Source organism: Chiloscyllium punctatum, chromosome 44 (genome assembly GCF_047496795.1).
Source record: "Chiloscyllium punctatum isolate Juve2018m chromosome 44, sChiPun1.3, whole genome shotgun sequence".
In the NCBI taxonomy this organism is placed as follows: domain Eukaryota; kingdom Metazoa; phylum Chordata; class Chondrichthyes; order Orectolobiformes; family Hemiscylliidae; genus Chiloscyllium; species Chiloscyllium punctatum.
This window is the reverse complement of record NC_092782.1, coordinates 34842225-34868537: the sequence shown is the minus strand read 5'-3', so window position 1 is coordinate 34868537 and position 26313 is coordinate 34842225. Positions and strand designations below refer to the sequence as shown.

The 26313-nt window shown below is 38.6% G+C and overlaps 1 protein-coding gene across 1 annotated transcript in view; it reads left to right on the top strand.

Moving 5' to 3' along the window:
* The window catches only part of LOC140466867 (mitogen-activated protein kinase 12-like), a 68022-nt gene extending 42018 nt beyond the window's left edge, over positions 1-26004 (top strand). Inside the window, exons 5-12 of the mRNA XM_072562609.1 lie at positions 2083-2112; positions 2942-2989; positions 4467-4581; positions 9374-9445; positions 11876-11955; positions 17319-17397; positions 21311-21484; positions 23484-26004. Of these exons, the coding sequence (XP_072418710.1) occupies positions 2083-2112; positions 2942-2989; positions 4467-4581; positions 9374-9445; positions 11876-11955; positions 17319-17397; positions 21311-21484; positions 23484-23557 (672 nt within the window). The 3' untranslated portion in view covers positions 23558-26004. The remainder of the gene's footprint in view (positions 1-2082; positions 2113-2941; positions 2990-4466; positions 4582-9373; positions 9446-11875; positions 11956-17318; positions 17398-21310; positions 21485-23483) is intronic.
* Positions 26005-26313: the final 309 nt, after the last annotated feature.

Below are 26313 nucleotides of genomic sequence, written 5' to 3'. Positions count from 1 at the left end.
TGTATCATTCTACATTGGAAGATATCTAAAAAGCAAACACAAAATTAATCCCCCATGGCCTGCTCTGAAGTTTGTAGATGTATACAGACTAATATTGGACTCATTTATCCTTCATGACCACCATTATGGCTGCCAAATTTTACTGTGGTTTTGCATCTGTGCGGTTGGAAACTGTTATAAACAGCAATAGCAAACATGTGGTTGAAAGTGAGAAGGAAATCTTTGGACTGTAGCAGCAGGATGTAGATGGCCTCATCAGTTAGGCATCAAAATGGAAAATGGAATTTAATCCAGGAGAATGTGAGGTAACGCATTTTGGAGGGTGCAGTAAAGCATGGGGTTATGCAATAAATGCAAGTTACTGGAAAGCGTGAAGAAACAAAGGGACCTTGCTCACATATTCTTAATGGTAGCAGGGCAGCTCAATTGGATAATTAAGAAAGCATATGGCATGCTGTGCTTTATTATACAATGCATAGAAATATAAGGGCAGGGAGATTATGCACGAACTGCACAGAACCCTAATTAGACCACAGCTTAACTAATGCATGCAATTCCAGTCTTCTCATCATAGGAAAAATATTACTGCAATGGAGAGGGTGCAAAGGAAATTTATAAGAAACCATAAGACCATAAGACATAGGAGTGGAAGTAAGGCCATTCGGCCCATCGAGTCTTGCAAGGAGTAGAAGTTTTTAATTAAAGGAGTTTATTTGTGATGCATAAAGTTGTGATACCCTAGAGGGAGTTAATAGAATTAACCTATTTACCTTAACACACAGGTCCAAAACAAGGGAGCACAGATTGACAGTAATTGACAAGAGTTTAAAGGGGAGATAAGAAAGAATTCTTTCATTTAGATAGTGAAGGGGACATTGAACTCACTGCTTAAAAGAATAGTACAAGCAGAAAATCTCAGCGCATTTAAAAATGATTTGGATGGCTACTTGAAGAGCCCTGACCTGCAGGTCTTTGAAGATAGTGCAGGAGATTAGGCTGAGTAGCTCTTTGTCAATCAGCAAGGAAACAATGCACCAAATGACCTCTTCCTCTATCATCTCAATGATCTCTGTAATTTCTATAGACATTTTCACTAATTATCTTTTGGTTCATACAATAGATTGCATAGTATTAGTCAACTGTTAACATCTCAAAATCTAGCCGTTGGTCTGAAATGGTTGCTGGGCTCACAGTTGGTTTAGCCCAAATGCAGGTATATAAACATTGAATTGTATATATACATTCTGATCATTTTTAAGGGATCATTCTAATCCATCCTCCTCAAGATCAGGGCAGCAGCTGATCCCTGTTCTCATAGCCCAATTGGTCTTGGACGTCTTCATTAGGATGGATTTCTTCTATTTTGATTCCAAAAAGTTTTTCACTGACACCAAATCCCTTCGCTGCAACACATTTTATTTGACGAGTTAACAATTGGTATGATTTTTATCATGAAAGCAGCACTCAACTTTATTCTTTTTGCTCCAGCATCCTTTAGTGTTTGCCATTTGTGGTCTGCTCTGTGTAAAATCCCAATGCGTCTTCATACACATCCTGAGTTGTCGACTTGATCTCAAGTTGGAATGGAGACAATGAGTAAAACATCTCAGGTGAAAATTGAGGCCAACACCTAATGTGAGCTTAGCATTTCTTAGCAGAAGACTAGGGAGTTTGATATATATATGCTGACTATAGGCCTATACTTATTTTTGGTTCTGAAACAAGGGGGTCATCTTGAGTCAATACACTGTCCTGTATTTATGTGCTGTGCTCAATGATGCATTGATGTTAAACAAGTCCTAATTATATTCAAAAAATACTAATAATGCCTCTATGCACTCCATCAAATTCTACAAATTTAGGTCTGACCACTTATCATTATGCACATTGATAATAGCTATTTTAACATTCAAATTAATGTGGAGCCAAAAATAAATACACAAATAAATGGGGAACAGCACAGGGATGTGTTTTCTAAATTCTAATGGCAATGTATTTGTTGTGGAAAGGAACTCTAACTTGGGCCAAATAGGTGTGTCTCTGAGAAAAATTAAATTTATAGTATCTTTTTCTTTTTAATAGTACATCCACTCAGCAGGGATCATCCATCGGGTAAGCCCCACTCAATGCTACCTTTTATGTTTAATTTCTAAAACATGAAACACTGATTATAGTTTGATTGTCACCAGGCATCACAAAAAGTAATGAAATGTACCTGTATGTCATGTTTTGAGGCTTGCAATTACAAGGATAAAAGAAGTCCCAAGTATTAACATATTTCAATAGTTTAAAGTGTTGCCCATTCTAGCAGGTTCTCTGATGTTTCATTGGAGGCCCAGTTAGCATGAGAGTTGCTGGGCAATTGTAGCACATTGTGAGTAAGGAACTGTGAAGCCCAAAGCAAAAATGAGTCCTGCAATTTGTACAGGACTTTAATTTGATGCCATATTTGTCATAGTTTATTATGATGCTCAAATAAAGGGGCGTAGCATTTTCTTGATGGCCAAGTTGAAGGATCAGAATTTTGCCTCTGTTTTGATGGGAAGACATGTAATCCAGAACTTAGTTTTTTCTAAGGGACAGATGTTTTGTTTTAAATTTGATCTCAAAAGACTGAGATGGACCTGCAGAGCCAACATATTAGGAAATCCTATCACTAGCCTCTCTGAATGGGCTGAAAGCTCAGATCAAACATCACTAGAATTATTAGCATTTGCCACAATCAGTTCATGCCATTATAATGGCAGTGCTATAGTACCTAGAAATGCCAAGGACGACCACCTTTTGAGGACTTTTCAAGGACAGTAACACCCGTCTTATTTACTGCACTGTGGATAAAGTCAGGGCTGTTGCAGAGTATAAAAAAAATCTCAGAAACTTTTGCTTAGCAAAGATTGGTTTCCCTGGTTAACTTATGTTTTTATGGTTGATCTGTTGTCAGGATCTTAAACCTGGGAATCTGGCCATCAATGAGGACTGTGAACTCAAGGTAGGCTCAGTTTTTTGATTTGTGGTTTAGTACATTGGTTTAAAAACTGGCAAACAATAGAGTGCCATTTTCTCTCAAGACTTTTTGTGTATCCTTTGAAAATGTTAACGGTGATAGCTGCAGTACCAAGGTTTGAACATGTGGCATTATGCCAGTGAACAACAAAGGAACACATTTACTTTGACTGGTTTCATAGAAATAATTTAGCACTTACACTTCTAGACTGTTCCTCATGCCCAACAGATTTTATTGAGCAGGATATCGATAATGCATGCTCCACCCAGAAGCCTATTAAAAAAAATTGCATGCAGTTCTCCAGTTGGCCACAGATTCAGTGGAGCAGCCTTGATCACCCGTGAAAATATGAGTGAGCAAAAGGTCCACAACTCGAGTTCAACTCTGCTACCACCAGACAAAAACTTTATGCTATCTTTATCGTTTGTTGTTAGTGCTGATGACTAGATTAATTTTTGTCAGACACCATTAGACATCTGTTCATCCCCAAACACACCCGATACTGAAAGCTTGTCCCTCCTATTCGGTTATCACTATCATTTCCATTTAATTGATTTGAACAGCATTACTGCTGGGTACTCCAGATGAGTTTGCTGATTAAAAAAAAATGCTCTCTCTCGAGATGAAATTAAGAACAAATATGTTGACATATTCACCTGAGATTCCTTGACTCACCTTTCATCATAAAAGCTGAACCATTTGTTTCAAATGGATTAAAAATACACCATTATATAAAAGTCAAAAAGATCATCCAAACGCATTGTCTCAAATACAATTTCAATGACCTTTAATCCCACTCGGTACAAATGAGCTTATGAGTTCTCTGGATCAGTTCTGGTTTTATTCCTTTTGCTTTTACTCTGTATTCTTGTCTCCTGCTGGTCATAACATCTATAGCCTGAATCCAGTGTTCCAAAATTTAAAGACTGCTCACTAAATGAGTGGGATGTAGACTAACTGCTGTACCCAGGCAAAATGGATCCATGCCATTGTTGCAAACCATGCTGAACTCTTAGTAAAATGTTTTTCCAACTTGAAACTTGTGGGCTGCAAGTCAGGTGTCAAGGTGCAAAGAAAGTTAAAAATAGAGCAGAATGAGATTATCACTTAAAGGTATCCTTTCTTTTCCAGTATGAAGTTAAGCTCTGTCATCGGATTCATGTTATATTTGCATTGTAATTATATGGTCCGAATAAGGTGAAAACTTTCAGCACCAAACCTACAGTTAGAATGTGGTGTGCCTTTAATGAAATTATGAAAGGGTAAAGGAGAAGGAAAGCATTTATTAACGTTCTCTTTCAGCAACCGTTTGTAATTACGTTGAAAATACTATTCTCACTTTAAGGAACCAAAAGAAACAACTCTGGAGTTTTAGCCTGTACAAAGTTACACAGGATCATGGTTTGTGTGTACAAAACACATTTGCCTTGACCTTTTTAATGCTCTTCAATTTGCATTATAGATTCTAGATTTTGGATTGGCAAGACATGCAGATCAAGAAATGACTGGTTATGTAGTTACCAGATGGTACCGTGCCCCAGAGGTAATACTGAACTGGATGCATTATACACAGACAGGTAATCTTATACCCTGTATAGATACACTGCGGAGATGTAAAATCACGGTTTTCCATTCTGTTTCCACTGCTACAAAAATTAGACAATATTGGATTTATTTTACAGTATTATTCTGCCTGTGTGAGAAATGGGTTTATTTGAAGTATGTGTGAATAATGCTCACATATCCTGAATTTTATTTTCCATTACCCAGAATCTCACAGCTCTTGACCAAAATGCCATGAGCAACAAATAACTTGCATTTTCTGATCACAATACCAGCAAGTCTCTCAATTTTTGCATGACAAGTTTGCTTTTAAAACATTAGAAAGGTGGAGCAGGGTCAGAAATCAAGGTGATCACATGTTGCATCTACCCAAAGAGGTCAACATGGCTTCTGTGCCATTTTCTTGGCCAGACCTACCTTAGATTCAGCATACAAGCTGAATGGTCATGGCTTCTGTATTGAGCTCATCCATTGGGAAAGGAGAAAAACAAATACAGTTAAGTTGTGGCTGGGTTGAGTGGCTCTAGACAGAATGTTAAAGCAAAGAGTTCTATGATGGATCTTCTCAAATAGCCAACCTTTTTCTGACATGAATGTGCTGACCCTCACTCCTCTCCCACACTTTGCACCCTCAACTGTCAAAAGAAATGGGAGCTGCATTAGGGCACTAGCCTCTCAAATCATTCAAGCAGATCATGGCTGATATGCCCAAGGCCTCTAATTCTCATTTCATACAGCTTATCATAGCTCTCAACTCCTTGAAATTTAAAAAAAAACAATTCCTCTTTAAGTACTTTGTGACCCATACCCTGTGGGGGAGAGAATTCCAGACATTCACTACTCTCTGGGAGAACAAATTCCTATAAATGAGTGTTCTCTTATGTTAATGGTGACTCTTAGTTCGAGATTTCTCACATTTATAGAAACATCTTCTCAGAATCTTGTACATTTCAATAAGATCATCCCTCTAAACACTAGTGATTAAAAGCTTAACCTGCTTAGCTGTTCATGACACTTCTTCAGGAATCAGCTGATGAATTTCTTTCAAACTGCCTCCAATGCCAATACATTTTTATTTAAATAGGAGGATCGTAAAATCTGATGTGGCCTCAAAACCACCCTGTAGAGTTAGAACAAAACATTCCTGTTTTTAAACTCTATTCCCTGAGCAATCAAGGTCAAAACTCCATTTCCTTTCTTAACTTTGCTGCAACTACATGCTAACATTTTATGTTCCGTGCGCAAGAATGCCCAGATCCCTCTACTTCACATTTTCTTTGCATTTCTCTCCATTTAAATAATTTTCTACTTTTCTTTCTTCCTAACAAAGTACATAACCTTATACTTTCCTACATTAACCTTTATCTGTCAGGCTTCTGTCTCCACTCAATCTATATATATCCATTTTCAGATTCCTTATGTCTTAAATGCAATACACCCTCCAATTTAATTGTATATCAACCTACAAATTTTGATACATTACACTCTGCTGAGTTATTAATATAGTAGTAACTAATTGAGGCACAGGACCAATCCTTATGACACTCCAGGAGTTATTTTCCCATCCTGAAAAGATCCATCAATCCCAACTTTCTGCCTTCTATGTGATAACCAATTCTAATCCATGCTAATACATTACTCCCAATACCATGAGCTCCCATCTTGTACAATAACCTTTTCTATGGCAATTTATGTAACAATTAACCAACTAGAGAATGGGCCATCTTAGACTGGTATTATGCAATGAGAAAGGAATGATTGGAAATATATTTGTGAGACATCCTTTGGGGATGAGCGACCATAATATTTCTTTTGGTTCAAGTAAGAGGTTTTATGGTTGCAATGATTATTGTTTCTGATGTATCTGAAATGACATTATTCTGAATTTGCCAGTAAAAGCTACATTTATCATGAGAATTAGTGGCCAAAAAATTCTTAATTCTGCTCAACTTCAGTTATTGGCATTTTTAAAGGTGACTTTACTGAAAAATTAATGTTTAATGAAAGTTAAAAACATTCAGTAATTTATTTAGGTCTTCTAACTGAGTTTTTCAATTGATGTATACATACAAAATGCTGTGCACAAATTATGAATTCTAACAGTTGCTCTTGGGCATTTGCCATTGATATAATTTAGAAATGCAGAATTTTGACTTGCGGCTTTCAGTTCTTTTTAGTTTTATTTAGTTCTTTTTTTCAAAAGGCTTTTTTTTGCTCAAAAGATTTATCAATCACTGGGATTGACTACTTGTTCAGTTAAATGAAGGAACTTGATCAGCAGAGCGATCTTTTGCTTTCCCATAACTTATAAACGGGAGAGGTTGCTTCAGTACGCAGCTTAGTCTTGTTGGTTAATTCAAAAATTGACTCACCTAATTATGTATACAGCAGTCCCCCCTTACCTGTGGGGGCATATGTTCCAAGACTCACCGCGGAAGTCCACAACTGTAGATTGAAGCGAACCCATTCATTTAAATGAGAAATTCACCTTCCCGGCATCCCCCAGTCCCTGGTTCTGGAGTGTTCCCTATAATATATTCGGACTGCGGTAAACCGTGGAAAACTGAGACCACAGAAAACAATTCCACGGATACGGGTCACCCTGTACTTATGGTATTTGTATAAAGTGCTAGCATATGGACCAAAGCCATTAAGTCTCAATGATAAGTGAAGAATTCTGGGTAATCCAAGATGGAGGACTGGAAAAAAATGTGACTGTAAGAGCTGCTTTTTTGACATACTTTCAGCATTGAAGCTGATTTCCTCAAATTCTTGGAGCAGTAATTACTGTTTTATAAGCCATTGCGCTTTTTTGGAACCTTGGAAAAAAAGATCAAAAAGCCATCTGGATGGATACTTGAATAGGAAGGGTTTCAAGGCATATGGGCCAAATGCTGGCAAATGGGACTAGATTAATTTAGGATATCTGGTCGGCATGGACGAGTTGGACAGAAGGGTCTGTTTCCATGCTGTACAGCTCTATGACTCTTTAACTCTAAAATTAAATGTAATAACTCAATGTTTGCAAATGACACAAAGCTGGGTGGAAGGGTGAACTGTGAGGAGGGTGCAGAGATGTTGCAGTGTGATTTGGACAGGCTGAGTGAGCTGGCAAATGTATGGCAGATACAGTATAATATGGTTATCACTTTTATAGCAAAAATAGGAAGGCAGGTTAATTGAGTAATGCAAGTTGAGAGAGGGGAATGTTCAATGAGATCTGGGTGTCCTTGTGCACCAGTCGCTGAAAGTCAACACACAGACGCAGCAGACAACAAAGAAGGCAACAGGATTTGAGTATAGGAACAAGGGTATCTTGCTTCAATTATACAGGGGATTGGTAAGGCCACATCTGGAACATTGTGTGCAGTTTTGGTCATCTTTTCTAAGTAAGGATGTGCTTGCTATAGAGAGACAGCACAGCGAAGATTTATCAAATTGACTTCTGAAATGGCATGACTCACATGAGGTGAAATTGAGTTGGTTTGGATTACATTTGCTGGACTGTAGAAAAATGAGGGGGATCTCATAGAAACCTACAAAATTCTAATGGGACTAGGCAAGTTAGGTTGTGGAAGGATATTCCCAATGATGAGAGAGTCCAGAACCAGAGGTCATAATATAAGAAAAAGGGCTAAAACTTTTAAGACTGAACTGAGAAATTTCTTCACCCAGAGAGTGGTGAGCCTGTGGAATTTATTAGCAAAGGAAGTGGTTGAGGCTAAAACACCATGCATTTTCAAAAGGATGTAGATGTCCTGCTATTTCTCCTTTAATAATGGACTTTGACATTTTCCCAATAACAGATATTAAGCTTATAGTTTCCTGCTTTCTGTCACCCTCCCTTCTTGAACAGGGTCAGCACATAAGCATTTTTCCAATTTGTTGTACCTCTCCTGGAATCCAGTGTGTCTGGAATATTTCAATGCTTCCACTATCTCTGCAGCCACTTCCTTACAAATCCTTAGATGCAGGCATTCGTCCTAATGACTTTTTCCATCCCCATCCCCACTCACCTATTGTACTCTATGCTACTTTCTCCCCACCCCCACCCCCCTCTCCTTTATCTCTCCACTCTGCAGGCACCCTGCCTCTATTCCTGATGAAAGGCTTTTGCCCGAAACATCGATTTTCCTGCTCATCGGATGCTGCCTGACCTGCTGTGCTTTTCCAGCACCACTCTAATCTAGACTCTGGTTTCCAGCATCTGCAGTCCTTGTTTTTACCTTATTTAGTCTCTTTTGTTTGTCAAATCCATTGTCCTGTGTGATAGAGACTGTGACAAGATCTTTCCTCCCATTAGCATCTTTCTTTACTGTATTTTTTGGGATATTTATAGTGTCCTCCACCATGAAGGCTGCAAAATGCTGGGGAAAAGAATCTGCTGTTTCCTGTTGCTCATTATTAACAGCCCAGTCATGTCCTCTCGGGTCCCATATTTATTTCAGCTACTTTCTTTACATTTTATATATGCATTGAAGTTCTTGCTGTTTGTTTTTACATTTCTTATCAATTTGCCTTTCTAATTAATTTTCTCCCTTCCTTTATCAGCTTTTTAGTCATTAAATGCAGCTTCCTTAAAAATTCCAAATTCTCTGGCATACCATTAGTTTTTGCTGCTTTGTATGCCTTCTAAGTATATACTTAGCCAAGCAAGCATGGACATGTATATTGAAGATTTACGTATTGATTTAACTCAAATCATAAAATAGATTTTTTTTTCCCTAGTATTGTAAACTGTTGACTACATGAAAGTAAATTCAGTTGACGATTGTTAATGACCTTATGTCACTTATATGTCTACAGTTGATATTTGGTCTGTTGGCTGCATCATGGCAGAGATGATTACAAGCCGGCCGCTCTTTAAAGGCATTGATCGTATCCTTTGCAACAGTGTCTCTGGGATAGGTGGCTAATAGATCTCAAGAAATAGCAAAGAATTTCTCAGTAATTAATTGGAAACTTTATACAGCTCAGTAGTGTAATTTGAAATGTCAGCATGCTCTCTCTCCATTGATGCTGCCCCACCCGCTCTAATCTCTGGCATTTGTTGTTTAACGTCTGGAGACGTTATAAACTGAATTTTATGGGAGCACATTCTGCTCACTCCATGGCAATAACGTGGTGCAGGCAGCCTCACAATTATCACTGAAGTAACTGTGCCTCACCATGAGAGGAAGTCACATCCTCCAGAGAAGATGGTCAATCTGATTGGCCTGCAATCCTAGCAGCCCAGTCTTCAGTAGTGCTGTGGCGAAAAAGACAGCTTGAGTCCTGGAGAGTAGTAAGTCAAGAGTTTTGAACTCAGAGGGCTCAGGGAGCCTAACAGTCAGCGGGGAGGAGGTGATGAGACATGGGGCCTAGGTTTTGAAGGTCAGGTACAAAGGAATAGAGAGGGGGAAACATCCTGTGGGAATGTGAGGGCTGCTCCTGATGCACATAAGGTATTCCTGGAATGATGTGCCCCCAACCTGCCTTTTCAACAAAATAGTACAAAAAGAACAGTCTTTCCAACATTATTTGCCTGTCACTATCCAACGTTTTATGAAGGTGAAATGGATTCAGGTCTTCAAGTAGTCATAATGGGCTAGTTAAGGCCATCAATAGGCCTGAGGGCAAACTAGTGATTGCTTAATGGGGGGGAATGAGTTGAGGGAGGTTGTAAGGTGGTACCAACCAACATATTGTCTATGCCCCTGCCATCCCACCATCCCCATAACTAAAAACAAGCTGTAAAATCCAGCTGTAGTTTCTGTTATACCTTTTCAGTGTCCAGGCAACCACTGAGCCCCAAGCGCCAATGTGACTGTGCATCATTCTTTCTACACTGAAGCCATCTTAAGGAAGAGTTGGGGATCGGTCCTGGTGCCCTGGACAAGATTTATTTCTTAAAGCAGCATCACAAAGAAAAGGAAAATGTAATCATTACCACAGTGCTGTTTGTGGGAGCTTGCTGTATGTAACTTAGCTGCCACATTTCCCACAGTACAGCAGTAACTACCAGGTGTCAAATATTATTTTCTTGAGGGCTCTTCTTGATATTTTCTCGGGGGAGTGGCAACATTTAAATTTTCCTTTTTCATTCTTACTGACTCATTTATTGGATGATGCAGTCACGTAGTAACAGTATTTTCTGAATTGATTTGATGAGTGGGGTATTTGGACTGACACAGAACAGGAATTAGAATAATTCATTAATATCCTCCAGAACTGTTAAGTCTCCACTAAACTGAAAGCCACAACATACAACGAAAACATTAATATCCTGGATGCCACCGAATTGAATTTAGTACAAAATAGCAGACAATAGCAGCAAGGAAGTCTTTATTTCAAAATAACCTTCCACAGATGGCAAGGTCACAGCTAATACATTTCCATTGCACAAGCACAAAGTTAAAATATTTTAATCAGGCAGTTACAACTTCACTTAGTGCATCTCTGATCTCAATCTCAAGTTTAAACAGTTGATTTACTGTTCATTACAATAGAGTCCATCACATTTTTCCCCATATAGCAGCTTCTGAACTTGAATACCCTTAAACTGGAGCTTCTATATTCATTTACAAGGAATTAATTATGTCAGTGAATTAAAATTTTCTTTGATCCCAGTTAGCTGAGTTTAAAACCATTCTCACCTTCACAGCCTTCCTTTCCCAACATGCAACAGCCTTCTACTCCCCTCTTCTCCCCTGGCCCTCCCCATCGCAGCCTCCTTCTCCCCACTCCCTGGAGCTTCCTCCTTCTCTGTCTCCTCCCACTGCCCAATGCAGCCTCTTCCTCCAAACACTCTTTTGCTCCCCCACCGGAATAAAGCTCCCTTACTGCTCTCACCTTCTTACCAAACAGCTCACCATTCTTGCATTCAGAAGCTGCTTCTCGCCTGTTTTTGTGACCGATGCAGCAAACACAAAGGAGGACCACCATTTCCTTCCATTCTATTTACTGGGTTGACCTCTGTCTGGTTGCCCAGGTGAGTGGATTTTTCCAGACGTTTTGGAGACATTAGAGATAAATTCGCCTGCTGTCCCTTTTTGTGCCAACATTTCAAAAATACTTTATCAGCTGTAAGGCATTTGTGACTTCCCTGCCATCATCATGGATGGCACTATATAAATGCAAATCTTTCTTTGACTTTGTTCTCCCAGTTGTTTTTCACAGGTATAATATCTTGCGTATGTGATTAATGTGTGACATTCAACAACACAACAGGTTACAGTATTTAATTGATTTAATTACACTTCAGATTATTGCCCTACAGTCTACAGCTACATGGTTCATCAAGCACAATCCTTGACTTGTAGTTTATAGACTTAGACCAACTGACAGAAATCATGAAAATAACAGGTACGCCCACACAAGACTTTGTTCAGAAGCTCCAGAGTCAAGAGGTAAGCAGAATATTTTAAACCTATACAAAGTAACAATGGACATTTTAATGGTTCCCTCATTATTGTGACTTTAGATTAATACTATCCTTTTGCTAGTTCTCAGCCCCACACATTGGCCAAGCTAAATTGAGCCAGATTGAACTTAGAATGTCATAAATCTTATGCAGAAATTACAGTTAAAAGCAGTTATAGAAATATTCTGCCAGCATGTAATATTAGGAACATGAGTCAGCCATTCAGCCCATCAAATCGGCAATTAGATCATTTATGCTGTGCACCTCAAATCCATTTTCCAATCTTGTCTGATGCTCAGTTATGGGAAAGCAATTGTGTTAGTAAAAATTGATTTGATTTTAATTCTAAGGCTGTAAGCACCTGGATTTTGAGTGAGGCTCACTCACTCTGAGGTTAAATGATAGAGTACCTTCACATTTTCCTGCACAGTTTATTGTAGGACCATGTTACCATTGGCTGGGCTTGTAGCATTTTCACCTCTATGTCTGAAGCTGTGGATTCAAGTGTTACTCCATGAATTGAGCAGCAAAAAGTCATGGCTGACACTGTAGCGCAGTATTGAGTGAGAGTGCTGCATCTATGGAGGCATTGTCTTTCAAAACGAGTCCCCAAGTTCCTTTCAGGTGAATGTAGAAGACCCAATAGTCATACAGCACAGAAACAGACCCTTCGGTCCAACTCGTCCCTGCCGACTCTTTTCCCAAACTAAACTGGTCCCACTTGCTGGTGTTTGGCCCATATCACTCCAAAACGTTCCTATTCATGTACTTAGCCAAACATCTTTTAACTGTATCTGCATCCATCATTTCTTCTAGCAGTTTATTCTACACATGAACCATTCTGTGTAAAAAAAATTGCCCCTCATGTGCTTTTAAAATTTTCTCCTCTCACCTTAAAAATATACTCTCCTAGTTTTGAACTCCCCCACATTAGCGTAAAGACCTTTGCTATTCATCTTATCTGAGCCCCTCGTTATTTTATAAACATCTGTAAGTTCACCCCTTAGTCTTTTATGCTCCAGTGAAAAAATTCCCAGCTTATTTCTATAATTCAAACCCTCCATTCCCAGCAACATCCTGGTAAATCTTTTATGAAACCGCTCGAATTTAATAATATCCTTTCTGTAGCAGGGTGACCAGAATTGTACACAGTATTCCAGAAGAGGCCTTACAAACATTCTGTACAACCTCAACATGACGTCCTGACTCTTATACTCAAGGATCTGAGCAATGAAGGCAAGCGTGCTCAGCATCTTCTTAACCATCCTGTCTGTATGTGACACAAATATCAAAGAATTATGTACCTGAACCCCTAGGTTTCTCTGTTCTACAACACTAATTGTATAATTAATTGTATAAGTCCTGCCCTTGTTTGTTTTATGCAATACCTCGCATTTATCCAAATTAAACTCCATCTGCAATTCCTCAGCCCATTGTCCCAATTGATCAATGTCTCTGTAATCTTAGATAACTTTCTTTGCTGACCACTATATCACCAATTTTGGTGTCATCCAGATACTTTCTAACCATGCCTCTTGCATTCTCATCCAAATCATTTATATAAATGACAAAGGAAAGTGGACCCTGTACCAATCCCTGTGAACACCACTGGTGACAGGCCTCCAGTCCGAAAAAGAACCCCTCCACCACCGCGCTCATTCTTCTACCGTCAAGCCAATTTTATATCCAATTGGCACGTTCACCCAGAATCCCATGTGATCTAACTTGACAAATTTCTGCATGGTAGACTAATTAGTAAAAGGCTTTACTAAAGTCCATGTAAACAACATTTACCACTCTACCCTCAATCTTTTTGGTTACTTCCTCAAAAATCTCAATCAAGTTTATGAGACACTATTTCTCTCTCACAAAACCATGCTAATGATCCCTAATCAGTCCATGCCTCTCCAAGTGCATGTAAATTCTATCTTTTAGAATCTCATCCAACAATTTACCTCCCACTGATATCAGGCTCAGAGGTCTATAGTTCCCAGGTTTCTCCTTAATGCCTTTCTTAAATAAAGGTGCAATATTAGCCACTTTCCAGTCTCCAGCATCTTACCCATGGTTATAGATGATACAAATATTTTTGGCACTATTTCAAAGAAGAGCAGAGGAGTTATTCCCAGCTCCTCAATCATCACCACATATACATTAAAATAAAAGCAAAATACACCAGATGCTGTTAATGTGAAATAAAAACAGAAGTTGCTGGAGAAACGCAGCCAGATCTGGCAGCATCTGTAGAAACAGAAGCAGAGATAACATGACAAATTCAATAACTCTTCTTCAGAACTTCTGACAAAGAGTCATTGGACTTAAAATGTTAACTGTATTTTTCTCTCTATAGATGATCCCAGACCTGCTGACTTTCTACAGCACTTTCTATTTTTTAATACATCAGCCATATTGTTGTTTCTGAAGTTCTATGCTCAAACCAGCTGCTACATTTCCTAAACAATGGCTACACAACTACCTTAAAATTACCACATGGAGTACTGGTGGTTATGAAAGGTGCTATATAAATTCAGGTCTTTCTGCAATTTTTTAGTTTGATAATTATAGTTTGCAATACAGTCTTCAAGCTATGTTAGAAAACAGCCAGTAAAATATTTCACTGGATTATTGTTAAGATCCAGATTGCCTGACATTTGATTGCTTGTGCAATTATTGGTTAATTATACATTTCCTGTTTCACTTATGATACTCTTTTTCTATGAGCATGCTAATTAGATTTAGTGCTGTTTCCAACTGCTGCAAGAGAACTGTTCAGAGATTAGTTACCATGACGACAAATGATGGCAATCAGCTAAAAAAATTATTATATTACAGCTGAGCTTCCAATGGATCTTTTCTTTGTTGTTGAAACTAAATTAATTCCCTATAACTTATACTTCTTAATGGAAACTAAGCAATAAGAAATGCTACAGTCTGTAAGTAAATATCATTACTAACGCCACTGATTTGAAATATTGTGTTTAATCTATGGCAACATCAATAGAGTCATTCTCAAAACTGTATTTCCTCAAAAAATGTTATACAAGTGAATGTGACTCATAAATTATGAGGTACTACATTGATTCCGATACGCATAGATTATGGTCCATTAATGCTTCAAAAATCCTATCAAAGAGGATAGAAAGTCAAATCCTAAAGGGCTTCATGTGAGTTACATCCACAGTTGAAAATCTGATGAAAGACAGACAAAATAATGACTTATTTGAAAATAGTCTTGGAGAGAGATGAAATTAATTTAAAAAAAAGATTTCAGTCTTGCCTCAGTGGTCATGTATTGATTCAGTCAGAAAGTAAAGAACTTAACTTTGACTGCAAGATTTGAGTTGCTCACCATTCGCTAATATTGCAATGTAGGATTGAGGGGTGGGGCACTCTTAGAGGTGCTGGCTCTTCGATAAGACATTTAAATTGATGCCTCACCTACCCTCTCATGTAGGTAGGCAAAATAGATACCTTGATGTTACTTGAAAAAAGATTCTTGCATTAATATTCTGGCTAATATTAAACCCTTAAATGACATCACTAAAAGCAGAATATTTGTTGTGGTTCTGTTCGCCGAGCTGGGTATTTGTGTTGTAGACGTTTCGTCCACTGTCTAGGTGACATCCTCAGTGCTTGGGAGCTTCCTGTGAAGCGCTTCTGTGTTGTTTCCTCCGGCATTTATAGTGGTTTGTTTCTGCCGCTTCCGATTGTCAGTTCCAGCTGTCCGCTGCAGTGGCCGGTATAATGGGTCCAGGTCGATGTGTTTGTTGACAGAATCTGTGGATGAGTGCCATGCCTGAATTCCCTGGCTGTTCTCTGTTTGGCTTGTCCTAAAATAATAGTGTTGTCCCAGTCGAACTCATGTTGCCTGTCATCTGCGTGTGTGGCTACTAAGGATAGTTGGTCATGTCGTTTCATGGCTAGTTGGTGTTCATGGATATGGATCGTTAGCTGTCTTCCTGTTTATCCTATGTAGTGTTTTGTGCAGTCTTTGCATGGAATTTTGGACACTACATTGGTTTTGCTCATGCTGGGTATCGGGTCCTTTATCCTAGTGAGTTGTCTGAGAGTGGCTGTTGGTTTGTGTGCTGTTACGAGTCCTAGTGGTCGTAGTAGTCTGGCTGTCAGTTCAGAAATGTTCTTGATGCATGGTAATGTGGCTAGTCCTTTGGGTTGTGGCATGTCCTTCACAGGAGGCTCGCAAGCACAGGGGACGAAACGTCTGTAACACAAATTCCCAGCTCGGCGAACAGAATCACAACAACGAGCACCCAAGCTACAAATCTTCTCACAAACTTTGAGAATATTTGATCATGTGATTGTTTCCATTTGTGGGACCTTGCTGCATATAAATTAATTAATACATTTTCCTACAATATAACAAGTGCAATACTTCAAAAGTACTTCTTTGGAAAGCATTTCAGGATGTGCTGTATTTAAGCAACATGATTTGCAAATACAAGATGTCTCTTTTTACACAAGTCAGCATGATGTGGCATACGTATCTTCAAACATCCATATTACATTAGATTAGATTCCCTACAGTGTGGAAACAGGCCCTTCGGCCCAACCAGTCCACACCAACCTTCTGAAGAGTCACCCACCCAGACTCATTTCCCCTCTGACTAATGCACCTAACACTATGGGCAATTTAGCATGGCCAATTCACCTGACCTGCACATCATTGGACTGTGGGAGGAAACCGGAGCATCCAAAGGAAACCCACGCAGACACGGGGAGAATGTGCAAACTCCACACACTCAGTTGCCCGAGACTGGAATCGAACCTGGGACCCTGGTGCTGTGAGGCAGCAGTGCTAACTACTGAACCACTGTGCCAGCCTATATTAATGAAGCAGAGACTTTATTAAGAACTTTAAAATAGAATGAATGCCAAAAAATTACTATTTTCATTTCAGCATTGGACAGATTTGATTAATGGTTCAAGTTTTCAGGATTCTGAAACATAGCAAATGTCTTTGATTTGGCTTTAAAGGAATAGGTAGAAATGTATATATTTTAACTAAAATGTGTTCCTAATTGAAACAGAAGTAGGAATTTTTAAAATCTTAATGATATATCCAGTTTTCAACATGTGTAATCAGGCATATTAACAGTTTAACAACTTACTACGCAATGTAAAGTTTAGTTTATTGCATTCCCCAATAAAAACATTGTGTTTATAATTATTATAAAATGAGTTTGTCTTACTATTGAAAAGAATGGCATCAATGATCACATAGATCTTGGAACAGACTGAAATGAAATGTATACTAAATGCTCACAAGCTGCCAGAAAATTCATGTTAAATGAAACCTGAGCAATCGTGTTATATTTTTGTTTTCTATAGGCTAAAAATTACATCAAAAGTTTACAAAGAATTCCAAAGAAAGATTTTAAAGCCTTATTTGCAAATGCAAATCAAGCAGGTAAGGGATACCTTTTTTTATAAATTGATAAGTTATGGTGAAAAAGTTAAATGGAGTATAGCCTACCAGTAATCAGGAGTAAACAGTCAGTGAAGCAATAAATTATTATTAACTACAATGTAGTAATTTAGGTCTATTGTTCTTTGTTTAACAGGGTATTCAAAGGTTGTTGAAGCAGTTTCTACTTAAAACACCTTCAGTACTTCCATGACCTTAGATAGATTTAAGTAGATTGCTGTCCCTGACTCACTTTATTTATATTACTAAAAGAATACAGATACACACAAACAGCAAATTTTTTTATGGGTAATGATTCTGACACAGATAAAGCAAGCAGGATGAGATGTGTAAACACCAGGTGTTGAGACTCTAGGAAATGTTTGGAGGGATATGGGCCAGGAACAGGCAGGCGGAACTAGTTTAGTTTGGGATAATGTTTGGCATGGACTGGTTGGACCAAAGGGAGTCTGTATCTGTGCTGTACAACTGTATGACTCTGAACGAAACCAGTGGTATGAGTTAGAGAGTTGGTGTAAGTGGATGAATCAGTGCATGGATTTGGCAGCTGATCAGTCTGAATTGGTAATGGAAGGAGGTAAATTGCTGCCTAAGATTCATCACCAATATCCTTCCTCCACTGAACATGTTAGTGAGGCAATGGTATGACATTAGTGTGCTTGTGGATATAGAACATAGAAAAGTACAGCACAGAACAGGCCCTTCAGACCATGATGTTGTGCCAAGGATTATCCTAATCTAAAATAAAATAACCTAACCTACACATTCCTCAATTCATTGCTGTCCATGTGCATGTCAACCAGTTGCTTAAATGACTCTGCTTCCACCAACATCGCTGGCAACGCATTCCATGCATTCACAATTCTCTGTGTAAAGAACCTATCTCTGATATCTCCTCTATACCTTTCTCCTAATATCTTAAAGCTATGACCCCTCATGTCAGTCAATCCTGTCCTGGGGAAAAATCTCTGGCTATTGACTATCCATGCTTCTCATTACCTTATATACCTTGATCAGGTGACCTATCTTCCTCCTTCTCTTCAGAGAGAAACGTTTGAGCTGAGTCAACCTCTCTTCATAAGGCAAGCCCTCCAGTCCAGGCAGCATCCTGGTAAACCTTCTTTGCACTCTTTCCAAAGCCTCCATAACTTTCCTATAATAAGGTGTCCAGAACTGGACACACTATTCCAAGTGTGGTCTCACCAGGGTCTTGCAGAGCTGTAGCAAAACCTCGCAGCTCTTAAACTCGATCCCCCTGTTAATGAAAGCCAAAACACCATATGCTTTCTTAACAACCCTATCCACGGGTGGCAACTTTGAGGGATCTATGCACTTGCACACCAAGATCCCTCTGTTCCACCACACTGCCAAGAATCCTGTCTTTAATCCTATATTCAGCATTCAAGTTTGGCCTTCCAAAGTGCATCACTTCGCATTTATCCAGGTTGAACTCCATCTGCCATTTCTCAGCCCAGCCCTGCATCCTGTTTATGTCGCGCTACAGCCTGCAATAGGACAGCACCTCCAACCTTTGTGTCATTAGCAAATTTACGAAACCATCCCTCAACCTCCTCATCTAAGTAATTTATAAAAACTACAAAGAACAAAGCCCTGCCCACCACTCACCACTGACCTCCAGGCAGAATACTTTCCATCTACAACCACTTCTGAATCCAGACAGCCAAATCTCCCTGTATCCCATACCTCCTGACTTTATGAATGAGCCAACCATGGGGAACCTTATCAAATGCCTTGCTGAAGTCCATATACACCACATCCATTGCTTGACCTTTGTCAACCTGCCTTGTCACCTCCTCAAAGAAATTAATACGATTTGTGAGACATGACATGCCCCTCACAAAGCCATGCTGACAGCCTTTAATCATGCTATGGTTTTCCAAATAGTCATAAATCCTATCCCTCAGAATTCTTTCCAAAACCTTGCTGACCACAGATGTAAGACTGACTGGTCTGTAATTGCCAGGGATTTCCCTATTCCCCTCCTTGAAAATACAAACAACATTCGCCTCCCTCCAATCCTCCACTACAACTCACGTGGAGAGTGAGGAAGCAAAGATCTTTGCCAGCAGCTTTGCAATCTCCTTTCTCGCTTCCTGAAGCAATCTAGGATAAATCTGGTCTGGCCCTGGGGACTTATCAATCTTAATGTTTACCAAAACCTCCAGCACATCAACTTTATCAATCTTGATCTGTTCAAGCCTGTTTCCCAAAGTTCTCATTCACAACAAGGTCCCTTTCCTTAGTGAAAATCGGAGCAAAAAAACTCATTTAGGGCTTCCGCTATCTGCTCAGACACCACGCACAAGTTCTCTACGCTATCCCTGACTGGCCCACCCTTCTCCCTGATCATTCTCTTATTCCTCACGTATGAGTAAAATGCCTTTGGGTTCTCCCTACTCCTTCCTGCTAAGCCTTTTTTGTGCCTCTTCCTGGCTCTCCTCAGTCCATTTCTGAGCTCCTTTCTAGTAAGCCTGTAATTAAAGTTGTGCTAGATCCTTGCTTCCTCCACCTTACGTAAGCTGCCTTCTTCCTTTTGATGAAAGGCTCCTTTGTTCTTGTCATCCAAGGTTCCTTAGTCTTACCCCTTCTTACCTGTCTCAGAGGAACAAATTCATGCATCACTCACAACAACTGCTCCTTAAGTAGTCTCCACATGTCTGCTGTGCCCTTTCTGTGGAACAATTGCTCCCAGTCTGTACTTCCCAACTCCTGTCTGATAGCGTACTACTGTGCCGTCCAATAGACATTGCCTTGTTGATATTGGTGAGGGTGTAACCCTGAAATGAGATTTAAGTTATGACTGATGTAATTTTCCCAAAGTGGCTGGAAACCAATTTGGGGCTATTGGTACTTCCACTTCACAACTGCAATACTAAAATTCACATCTATCTTGTCAGTTTGTGCATAGTTATCAATATTTGTCAGTTCCAAAGAAAAGATACTAAAAGCTTGTGTCTGTTCTTTTATTTTGACAGCCCAACAGCTGAATTGTACCAAGGTTATATTAATATACCTTGTCTCTAATGTGTATTCTGAATTATATAAGCTGGGTATGCTGCATTCTGACTGTGGTGACACCCTTTGTTTTGTGATGAATTATGAGAAGTTTTGTGTATATCATCTTTAAAACAAAAAATTACACAACACCAGGTTTTAGTCAACAGGTTTAATTGGAAGCACCTGATGAAGAAGCAGTTCTCCAAAAGCTAGTGCTTCCAATTAAACCTGTTGAGACTATAATCTGGTATTGTGCGATTTTTAACTTTGTACACCCCAGTCCAACACCGGCATCTCCAAATCATATTTAAAACAGTCAGCCATCACTTAGTTGTAAGCATTCTTGCCTCTGAGTTAATGTTAGATCAAGTCCCACTCTATAATAAAAGCACAACAATCTTGCCTGACGCTACACTACTATCCCACAAAGGACATGTTAAGCTGAGGCCCTGTCCACTTTTCCATGTAAATGTAAAAGATTCCATGACACAATTTCAAAGAAAAACAGGGATCTCTCCCCAGTGTCCTGGCCAATATTTATTCCTCAATCAATATTACAAAAGAAAACTAGTCATTTCTGTCCTGCTATTTGTGGAAACTTGCTGTGCATAAGTTGAGTGCTATTGGGTTCTACAATGCACTTCAACAGTACTCCATTAACTGTTCAGTTCTTTGAAACTTTTCAAAAGGCACTATATAATCAATGCCCTTTTTTCACTTCTGTGAAGCAGCATGTCAGATTTTCCTACATTGGCATTTCATATCGTTTTGTACTGAATTACTTTAACAATGTGTACATGTCATTCTTTCAAGCTTCAAATTTCAGTAGCTTAATAATGTCATGTTGCTGACTTTGTTTATTTTTCCCTCAAAACAGCTGTCAACTTAATGGAGAAAATGCTTGTACTCGATGCAGAGAAACGAATAACTGCTGCAGAAGCTTTGGCTCATTCTTACTTTGAGCAGTATCGAGATCCTGAAGAAGAGACTGTGGCAATGCCATATGATGATAGTTTTGATAATATGGATTGCACTATTGAAGAATGGAAATGTAAGCAATCTTCAAATATTGACATTTTTTAAAAGTTGTTTTAAGGTTGCTGATCACACTAGATCACACAAATTGACCGTCTCCAATGCTCGGACCCATATAGTGGTATTAGAGACAACTGCCAAAGTCAGAAAAATATCTGATTCAATGGCTGTCAAATTTACTTGAATTAAAATTCAGGCACCAGCTGGTTTCCATGTTAAAAACCGGATAAAGAGATTCAGGAGAAGGTGCAAAAGAAAATATTGATTTGGAAGGATGAACTGTGAACAGCATTGGAGCTCAAGAAGAAAGCAAAGGGGTTGGGGATGTGGGAGTGAGGGTGCTCAGTCAGGGTGATGTTGCTCCTCAAATTCGAAGCTTTAAAATATAATGATGGATGGGATTTTAAAACAAAGCAGAAGAGAAGTAAAGGGATATTTATTTGAAAGAGAAGAAGCAAGACAATGGATATTGGCAAGGCGTTTCTTGCTAAGTGTTGATCAGTAGAGTTTAGGACATGCCATGCAGTTATTGTTCCATTAAACATGTTTTCATTAACCATCTAATTTGTGCTCAACTTGTGTTCAAGTTGAACAATGAAATTTCTTCTATCTGCCCATTGTAAGGTTTCCAAGTATGGCACCATCATTTTCACTGCTCCCAGCAAAGTTCATGATTGAGCTAGACCACAGCACAAACTTCTCACAAGTTGACATAAATGTGTTTTAGAACAGAGAATATAGAACATTACAGCACAGTACAGGCCCTTCGGCCCTCGATGTTGAGCCAACCTGTGAAACCAATCTGAAGCCCATCTAACCTACACTATTCTATTTCCATCCATATGCTTATCCAATGTTTGGGATAGGAAATGGAAAATGTCATCTGGTACAGTTAAGGATGATCTACTGATATTTACATTGAATCACTTGTTAAAGATAGAACTGAGACAATACTATTGCTTTAATCTATAGATTTTAGCATTGTTTAACACTGACACTCTGGCGCTTTACTGAAAAATTAGAAAATGTTAGATTTCCTCCTACCTCATTCTATGAGGTCCACCTGGCTGACCTCATTACAGTTTCATGCTGTTTGTTTTTCAAACTGCTAGGTCTTGTGATATTTTGCTTATGCTTTGATTCTCTTGTTGGTAAAAATAGTGGCAGGCATAGAACATTGGTATAAAGCCCAGGACATCCTGGATTTAATTCCAAGTTCCTGTTGTAGTCAGTTCTGGTCAGGATTCCATACTTGATATTAACTTATCTGTTTTCTCTATAGATGCTGCCTTGCATTTTGGCAAGTATTTTCCAGTCATGTTTAGCTAATTTCAATTAAATAGCAATTGAGATTTTACAATTGGCCTCAGAATCAGTATGCTAGAAAAGGATTGAGTTCCCACTACTGATAACTCTCCAGTGGCCTTTGCTGTGGAAATGTATGGATATTGTTTGGGATCCCTTATAATGCATCCATAGTTGAATAGTTTAAATTTATATATGAATATCTTCTTGGTAAGGTACCAATATAGCTGTGACCCAGTAAGACCTTCAAGAGGTTTGGGACAGGAATTCAAGGGAAAAAATCTACCTCACTGCGGCTGTTGATGTTTGTCAAACACATCAACATCCTCCAATGCATCCCTTTTGTTGTCCTACTCAATGACACTAGCCACACTTGGTTCCTTTTTAAGTTGTGCACTTTTGGCAAGTACAGCTCCAACAATGGTTCATCTCTCTATCCCTCATAACTACTTCTCAAATGTCCCCAGAGATCCTTCTTTACCTCCTACTCTTGTTCATGTGCATGCTCAATCTTGTCAATAACATCCAGACTCCAGTAGCAACAGACGTTAGCATATCTTTTGTAAGAGTGTGGCTTTTCGAGAGTATGTCAGACTGAGTACTTTATAAGAAAAAGTGAAAGGCGCCAGAACCAAATTAATTTATTAAATTTGTGCAATATGTAAAAATGATATATTGCAAGGGAATAAATTCATTTCTTTTCTACCTAGGTCATACTTATAAAGAAGTGATCAACTTTAAACCATCAACTGGAGTACCAGAATCTAAAGAAACAGCAGTGTAACACTGGAATCATAGGTCGAAGACAGAAGTAGTATATAATTGTGGAGTGAGCAGCTGGCTCTGAAGACATTCAATCATTTAGTTGCTTGTTGTTCCAATGTTTTGAAAGAAAATGTACACAATTTTAAATTTATGTCTATACTTCAGTCTTTTGTTTTTTTTGAAGGTCAAACTCTGCACCAGCATTTCTTGGAAGCACTTCAGTGTTGTAACATTTTTAATTATGTGATTTTAGGCTGAAATGTCTCTTGATAATAATTGAGAGGGAAAAAATAGGCAAAAACAATCTTGTTCTGACACTGAGTTTTTCATGGTGCTATATAAATTCAAAAGTTTCTCATAACTGTATTGTCTACAGTCACTTGCGTAGTCTCTTTAATTGATGTATAATGTCTTTAACCATCATTCTTTAAGTGCTGTTAGTAAGATAATGTAGAGTCATTGTTAATAGTGGTTGTGTTAAAATTATAACAAACACATAAGTCTATTGAAAACTGATTAATCTATCCTCATTCCCATTATAACTATTCACAGACACTAATTAGAAATAATTATCAAAGACTACATTTTTAAAATCCTTGACCAAAACGAACCATTAGAACTGTGCCAGTGTGTAGCACTGACCAATCATGTGGGAGTTCCCACTCCAAGCAAATTAGTTCACAGTTTTTCATTAATCTAGGTAATAATAGTAATTCATTTATATTTTCCAAACTGTATTTCAAGCGAATGTGAAATTAACAGTCTAATTCAATTGGATAAACAAGAAAACCAAAGAGCTATGGACACTGGAAATCAGAAAATGCTAGAAAAACTCAGCAAATCTAGCGGTCTCTGTGGAGAGAAAGCAGAGTTAACATTTTGACTCCAGTGACCCTTCTTCAAACCTTGTTGATGCTGACAGACCTGCTGAGTTTTCCAGCAATTTGTGACTTTATTTCTAACTCCATTAGGTGCTGTTTATTTATCTCAATGGCCCAAAGACCAATTATACGTGCTGCACTGAATATTCCTCTCAGTTAACTACTGGAAATCTGCACTGTCTATAGGGTTATGTGACCTTTTGGGACAGGCCATATACCTGTATCTCCTTAACTAATCAGACTGAAGAATTGTTATCTCACTGCACAGAATTTGAATCAGGATGTGCCAGTTACAGTATACTTAATCCAATGTCAAATCATTTATGGAAATAAAAAGAGAAATACCCATAAGATGTAGAAGCAGAGGTCATTTAGCCAAGTTTTACTCTACTAATCCAATGAGATCACAGCTGATCTGATAATCCTTAACTCCACTTTCCTGCCTTTTCCCCACAGGCAGATCTTTTTAATCAGTAAAGAAATAGGTTTTCTCAGCCTTGAATATATTTAATGACCCAGCCTCAATAGCTCTGCAGTAAAGAATTCAATAAATTCACTACCCTCTGAGAGAAGAAATTCCTCCTTATCTCTGTTTTAAATGTGCAACTCGTTAGCACTGCTGCCTTACAGCGCCAGAGACCCGGGTTCAATTCCTGCCTCAGGCGACTGACTGTGTGGAGTTTGCACATTCTCCCTGTGTCTGCGTGGGTTTCCTCCGAGTGCTCCGGTTTCCTCCCACAGTCCAAAAAAAATATGCAGGTTAGGTGAATTGGCCATGCTAAATTGCCCGTAGTGTTAGGTAAAAGGATAAATGTAGGGGAATGGATCTGGGTGGGTTGCGCTTTGGCAGGTCGGTGTGGACTTGTTGAGCCGAAGGGCCTGTTTCCACACTGTAAGTAATCTAATCTAATCTAATCTGATCCTAGGTTCTCCCACAAGGGGAAACAGTAGAGGGAAGGAATGTAAAATTGGATGATGAGGGAAAGAAATTGTAAGACTTACTTCAATGACCATTATAATTAAAATCTGAAGCAATGAGACTTCACATTTATTAAAGTAGATTTCCAGCACTGGAGAGGTTGTTTGATAGTAATTAAGATTCAAAACACCATTAAAATATATTTGTTTTTCTATGTATTTCAATGCCAAGGTCCTTTAGATGCCTTTCTCTTCTGGAGAAGGGTAGCTTGGACAGCAACTTCCTTTAACACATTTAATTGATGTGCAATTGTTGGAAATTGCTGTCTGATTTACATGAATAACAATGATTCAGTTCATTGTAATTTCTATCACAAAATCCACCACATTATCTTTCAAACCAGTGAGAGCACACTTCAGCAATTTCCTCAGGGATGCCATCCAGTTATTTGTGGTACTTTTCTAAGTTTTCTTGTAAATTGTGCTATACATCAGCTGGTATTGCATGTAGACACTCATCCACTGCAACTAGCCTTATGAACCTCATTATAGTAGCATAGAAACACTTCCTAAAGGAACAATATTGACTGAATTGTAATAAATTATGAACTGTAATGCAGAGGGACCATGAGTAGTTAAAACATTAAAATATTTTTAAAAATTTGAAGAGTACCATTGTTTCTGCTAGCCATTTATATTTGTGCACTGGGACTCGCTCTATGAGAAAGTGTTACTGGTACATCATCGCAATTGCAATGTTTTGTCAATCTTTTTGTGTTAAGTATTCATGATATGGAAGCAAAAATAAAACATCTACAGAGAGCATCTAAGTTGGAATTGTCCAGAGAGAGAATAGGGCCTAAAACTTTGATCACTGCATCTTTAGCAAGCTGAAACCATTCTTTAACAAGTAATTAATCTCTCTGGAATTGCTTCCTAAATAACAAAGTTAAAATCATTGGACTACTTGAATAGG